At 62.0% G+C, this 6,057-nt stretch overlaps 1 protein-coding gene across 1 annotated transcript; it reads right to left on the reverse strand.

Moving 5' to 3' along the window:
• Positions 1 to 2,416: 2,416 nt before the first annotated feature.
• On the reverse strand, positions 2,417 to 2,842 carry EMIHUDRAFT_251307 (Cystatin-B-2; the record flags this gene model as incomplete). The annotated part of the gene is made up of 2 exons (XM_005792439.1): positions 2,417 to 2,725; positions 2,828 to 2,842. 2 exons carry the CDS (start codon positions 2,840 to 2,842, stop codon positions 2,417 to 2,419), a joined length of 324 nt encoding a protein of 107 aa, XP_005792496.1.
• Positions 2,843 to 6,057: the final 3,215 nt, after the last annotated feature.

Raw genomic sequence — 6,057 nt, forward strand, 5'->3', positions numbered from 1 at the left:
GCATCGGCCGCCGAGGGAGCGTTGGGAAGAGGCACGAGGAGGGCGCCAACCTCAACCGACTATGGAGGAGACCAGTCGCCAGACGACGCAGGGCAGACGACGGGGAGGCGGAGCAGGCGCGCAGGGCGAGACGAGGGAGGGAGCAGGACTTTGCGGAGATCAGCAGGAGGATGTACGAAGAGGAGCAGCAGGGACCCGAGGGGCCATGTGGAAGACGGCTAGTAGTCCCCCACCGGGAGGACGACCCCGGCTAGTCGCCGACCACACCCACAAAAAATAAAATGTTCTTAGCTTCAAGCCCCCCTCCGAGACTGGAGACAGTCACACCCCAGTATCAGACCAGGGGGAGTGCCCCCCGCCCCCACTTGCCCTGACTGCACAGGATAGCGTGCCCCGATAACGGCGACACATAGTGGGGGACACTGCGCAAGGAGGGGGTGCGAAGGCTCATTGGGGTACTAGGTGGGACCATGAGGGGGGGTGGGCGGGGTCCTGTGGGGGTGAAATGTTGCGCGGCGAATTCGAACCTACCCCCTCGCCGCGCCGATCCTCACGCGGAGGGTAAAACCCTGTGGGAGAAAACCCCCCCGCGGCGACCACACCCACAAAGAACCCTGCACAAAGATCGCAAGGGCGGGGACCTGTTCCTTTTTACCCATCTCACAGTGGAGGGCTGAGTTTTTATTTTCTTATTTATTTACGTCGAACGATCGGAAGGGTGCCGCCTGCCACTAATCTCTAATGGAGTCCAGCGATGTGGGACCTCAGTCCCAGAAGCTTGGAGAGCTGTGCGTACCAGCACTTGTATGCGAGCTGTGGGTGCGTGGGCTCAGCTGCGGGGCGCGTGCTGGGCCGCAGTACGGGGTCGTACTAAATAACTTTTGCCGGAGAAGGTATACCTTTAACGTAGCCCCAGACTAGGATCTCCTACACGCTATACACGGCTGCGGCTCTAGCCAGTACACGTACCCCTCCTAGCTAGCGTCGCTAGTCTAGCGTCGCTACGGCGTAGCGTACGCTGAGGGAGGGTGTAGAGGATGTAGAGTGTAGAGCGCTGTAGAGCTGTAGAGCTGGAGAGCGCTGTAGAGCTGTGTAGAGCTCTACATCCGCCGCGTGACGATGTGAGTCCGATGTAGAGCGATGTAGAGGCGCTCTACAACGTGAAATCTCTACCACAAACTCTACATCATAAGCGGCGAACGAGGCACGGTCGCTCTCCGACATGAGGCGCGTTGCACTTGCCAGTGCTGCCCTGGCCTTCTGTCTGTGCCCGCCCAATGGGTGGCAGGTGCCTCTGCTGCTGTGGCGTGCCTCACGGCTGCGACTGGCCGGCGCCTCGGCGCGTCAGCTCGGCTCGGCGTAGCGATAGTGGCCAGCGCAACTCGCTTGGACTCAACGCTCAGCCACAGGAGCTCCCGCACGCGCTGGCGCGAGTCATGGCGCATGCAACGCGCAGCAATGCTCTCCTCGCCTCGCGCAAATGCGACCGTCCTCGCAGCCGACAGTCCACCGCCTGCTAAAGAAGCACTGCGACGAATGCGGCACCGGCGACGCATGGCAGGCTGGTCATGACGCAGTTATAGGGTGTTGTGTGCCGTCAGAGTGACTCTCTGTGTGTGTCAGGGATAGTCAGGGCCGTCCACCAGAGCTCCAGTAAGCTCGGAGACACCCCATTAGTGCGACTCGACCTCTTTGAGTCACTGCCTTCCCGGCAGTTTCACTGTAGGGCTGTAGAGCCTCTACAACAAACTCTACAGCAAAATTGCGCTCTACATCGCTCTACAACGCACCCGCCTCGTCTGTCGTCACGCGGCGGATGTAGAGCTCTGGTAGAGCTCTACAGCTCTACAGCGCTCCAGAGCGCTCTACATCTCTACAGCTCTACAGCGCTCTACACTCTACATCCTCTACACCCTCCCTCAGAGCGTACGAGGCTACGAGCTACGAGCACGCGCCGGTCGGGTACGGGGCGGTAAACGAGCTACACGCCGCGCGCGACGCGGGGGCCGGGATCTGCCGGGGCCGCTCGCGGGGGCCGGGGGGCAGCGGTCATTCGCTCTACGGCGGAGCTACGGCTCGCGTGTCCTGTGCACCGTACGCGCTACGGCAGCTGTACGGACTCTCACAGATCAAACGCACTTTGACAGCTTTCATTTAATTTAAACTGCAGTATTCTTTCTACGTTTCCGCTGCTCTTCTAGTGTCGGGTAGTGACCAGGGGTGAGGGGACGGATTGAAGATCCCTCACACCAAGACCGTGCAGGGCGGGGACACATGTCCCTAAATCCCATCTCGTCTCAGAGTTTGACCGTTATTTATTTATTTATTTTACCCTTTTACCCATCTGCCACGATCTCACCAAAACGCGCTACGCCTACGGTAGCGCGCCCGGGCGCTATAGCGGTGTCCGTTTTTTTTACGTTGAACGTTCCCCTTCCTCCTCCGCGAAGTAGGACAGGGCTCCAGCAGCAGCGGCTCCCTTCCGCAGCGCCGCCAAAGCGGGCGGGTCGCCAAAAAGCGACACAAACACCCGCAACTGCACGCACTCGAGCGGCTCTCCATCGGCGGAGACGCGAACCTTCAGAAAGTAGTTTGTGCCCGCCACCACCTGAGAGTGCGCCTCGAGCACCAGGTAGCATGGCCATGGCGTGAGCTTCGCCATCACGCCTGCCGGCAGCCCGCAGTATCGACGGCGTGCCTCTGCGCTGACTGCGTCCGCGATGTGCTGATGCTCGGCGGTTAGAGCCGCGGCGCGGGCGGCGCCGCACAGCACCGGCGCCGGGGCCCGCTCGCTCTCGCTGCGGAGGATGTCAGCGCGCGCTTGCACCTGGTCCTCCTCCATCCCGAAAAGCCGCTGTGTTGGAGCGCAAACGCAAAAGAATTTTCTCCGCCATCTACCCTTATAAGTCTCTCGTGTCGGGGCCGACGCTCTTTTAACGTAGAACGTCCCAGCCGAAATCCGCCCGCCACGATCGATCAGTCCACAATCGTCGGCCCCCACCCAGCGACCCGCAGCGATGGATGCCGCCGCCCCCCCGCCCCCTGCGGCTGACGCGCCGATGGCGATGCACGACCGGCCTCCGTCGGATGGCTCTCCGGCCTCTCCGGCCGCTGACGCGGCCGCCCATGCTGCTGCCGATCCGGTCCCTCTCACGCTCAGCGATATCCGCACAAGCTACGACAACTTCGAGGTCGCCGGCTTTGGCCAGGTGCAGCCACCACCTGCTTGCCTCCATGTTCACGCTTCGCGCCCCTTCCCCCCCTCTGACGCCGCCGTATGGCCGTAGGTGAGGGGCACGACTACCCGCCTGGAAGGCGCTCTCATCAGCAAGTCACCCTCTTATAACGCTCACAGCGCCTCACAACTCTCGAGACTCCGGTGAGACCGACGAGAAACGGACGGCCGAGTTCGCGAGCGAGCGAGTCTGAGCAGTGTCTACGAGGGTGCTCCTCACCATCGTATCCGATGGCGGAGATGGCGGCAGCGCGGTATAGGAAGAGCAACTACAGCAAAAAGTCGTCGTCAAGCATTCGGTCGTCGGCGTCCGCGCGACAGACTCCGCCGGCCTCTCCTTCCGCATCGCCGCGCAAGGGTCGGCCGCACCCTCGCGACATCTCATCTGTGGCAAAGTCACCGAGCAAGTCGCCTGGCAAATCGGGCTCTGCCGCTGTCATTCCGAACGACCACGTAAAGGTCGCCGCCGCTTCACGTCGTTCAGACTCCCCCGACTCCACCAGAGGAGCGAAGCTCTCTTGCCTCGCCGAGTGCTTGCCAGTGCACGTGCCTGAGAGGGACTCTGCGGGACGATCGCTGGCGCTCCCCGGGGAGGAGGAGGAGGCGGCGGAGGCAGGGGAGGGGCACGGGGCGGGGATGGCAAAGGTCATGTCCTTCCTCGTCAAGCTCAAGAAGCTTCCCATGGAGCACCTGACGCAGTACATGTCTGACAAGCAGAACCGCAACAAGATTTGGAGGACGATCGAGTCGAGCAGGAACCAGAAGAAGGTGGCGAGGAAGGGTATAGCGATGGGGATCGGCGTGGGCGTCGAGTACGACCGCATCCTCGAGCTGCACGGCAAGGGGATCACGTACACGCATGAGGACGGCACGCTGCCAAAGACCATTTCCTTTCACGACGTCCGGTACGTCGGCGCCGTCGGCGGCGGCCGCTCCTCGCGCTGGAAAATCGTTATGAAGGACGAGAAGCAGCCGTGCTATGAGTTTGCGGCCGACACAGTCAAAGCTCGCGACGTGCGCGCCCCGTTCCGATCTGCACGAAATGTCCCCTCAGTGGCGCCAACACCCCCTCCGCTCGCCGGACTCAGGCGTGGGTGTGGTGCGTGCGCAACAATTTGCACACCTTCACGAGAAAGAACAACCTGGACGACGTGCTCGCCAGCCCGAACGCCAAGACGCTCCACAACGCCTTCTCCGTGTCGAACGCCGCCGTCGCGCATGATATTCGCCCGATGGAGACCATGGGCAAGCTGACCGAAGAGAACGAGGGGACCTCTTCATTCTCCAAGCCGCAGGCGCGCCATTGGACTGCCTGACGCGGCCTACGCCCACGCCTCTATTCGGTCGCCTGCTACTGCCTACTTCTTTATCGCCCCTTGCGGAGATGATGCTGTGGCGTGGGCTGACCCGCGGGGAGAGGTCTCAACGGCGGTGAGATAGCTGAGAGAGACCGGCTGATTTGGCAGTTCTCTTTCCAGAATGTTACTTCTTTCAATGGGAAATTCGGCGTACCTGCCGCCTTACCGCCATGCTATCACGCCTTGGGGCCCTTGCCCCGCGCCCGCCTCGAGCTTTGCTTGCCGCGCCCCAGTGCTTGCGATTTACTGGTAAATGAGTGGTATTTACCACTTATTTGATTCTCCTAGGGAGCAGAGAGTGGTATGGTAAAATACCGAACACCACCAGTCGGGGGGGCGCAGCCCGGCTGGGCGCCGGCAGCCGGTGGACCCCCACTACGGTAGCCACTAGCACTACGACGCACGACCGCCCCCCATCCAGGAGAAGAGCGTGGCGGCCATGATGACATCGCCATCGCCCCGCCTCCTCCCCCGCACCAGCCGCAGGGCCAGCGACCTGGGGCATGGGGCTCTGCCGCCGCCGCCAATCCCATCACCGCTGTCCGCAGCGCCGACCAGCTCCGCCAAGGCAGGTGCTCCACACTTGGCTCTCGTAGCGCCTGCGTGAGCTCTGCGCCCGCCACTCCTCGATGATCTTCTTCACCAGGATCTTTGAGGGGTCCTTCCACTCGGCGCCGAGCGAGCAGATGGTCAACGCATTCCTAGGACTAGCGCACATGAGTACGGCAAACTGGGTGGGCTCAACACCCCAATCTAGCCATACAGTCTAGCTACGCCGCCTGCTCCAGGCCCTCCTCAAACTCGGCAACTGCCGCATTTGTTGCTGCTCCGCCTGACGTAGCAAATGGCCAACCCATGTGTCGGTATAGCCATCGTCATGCCGGTCCACTCTGAACTTGCCGCGCGTGAAGTAGCAAATGGCCTTGTCGGCAGCAGCCAGCTTATTGCGCCGCTTCTTTGCAATGAGCTGCTCGGATCGCAGAAGCTCATGCCGAGCACTGCCTCGATCTTGAAGATGAACGTTGTCGGCACCGCAAGCCGTGCCTGGCGCGGCGCCGCGGCCGCCCTCTGGCACTTGTAGCGGCAGCACATGGTACGGTGCGCATACTTGAGCAGGCGGGTCGCGCCGTAGCTGGCACAGGGGCCCTGGGTGTAGGGCGAGCGGCATCGACGTCGACACCCGGTTTTCTCCGGTAGGGTATACTTTTGCAGGTACTAGCAGACCTTGCGCGCACGCGCGCCAAATTTGTTTTTCTGTCTGCAACAACAGCCCGAGGGGTGAAATGTCTTTGTTGTCTCTGTAATGAAGGGCCCGCCGCTCCGCCTACGCCGGCGATGACCCTCTCGGCAGAGCGACATCGCGAGCACCGGGCAGAGAAGGACGCAGAAGCGGTTGGATGGAGAGGCAGCCGGCGCACGAGGAGAGGCAGCCGATGGAGCCGACGAGGTGATAGACACGAGTTG

The sequence above is a fragment of the Emiliania huxleyi genome (assembly GCF_000372725.1).
Source record: "Emiliania huxleyi CCMP1516 unplaced genomic scaffold EMIHUscaffold_1074, whole genome shotgun sequence".
Lineage (NCBI taxonomy): Eukaryota > Haptophyta > Isochrysidales > Noelaerhabdaceae > Emiliania > Emiliania huxleyi.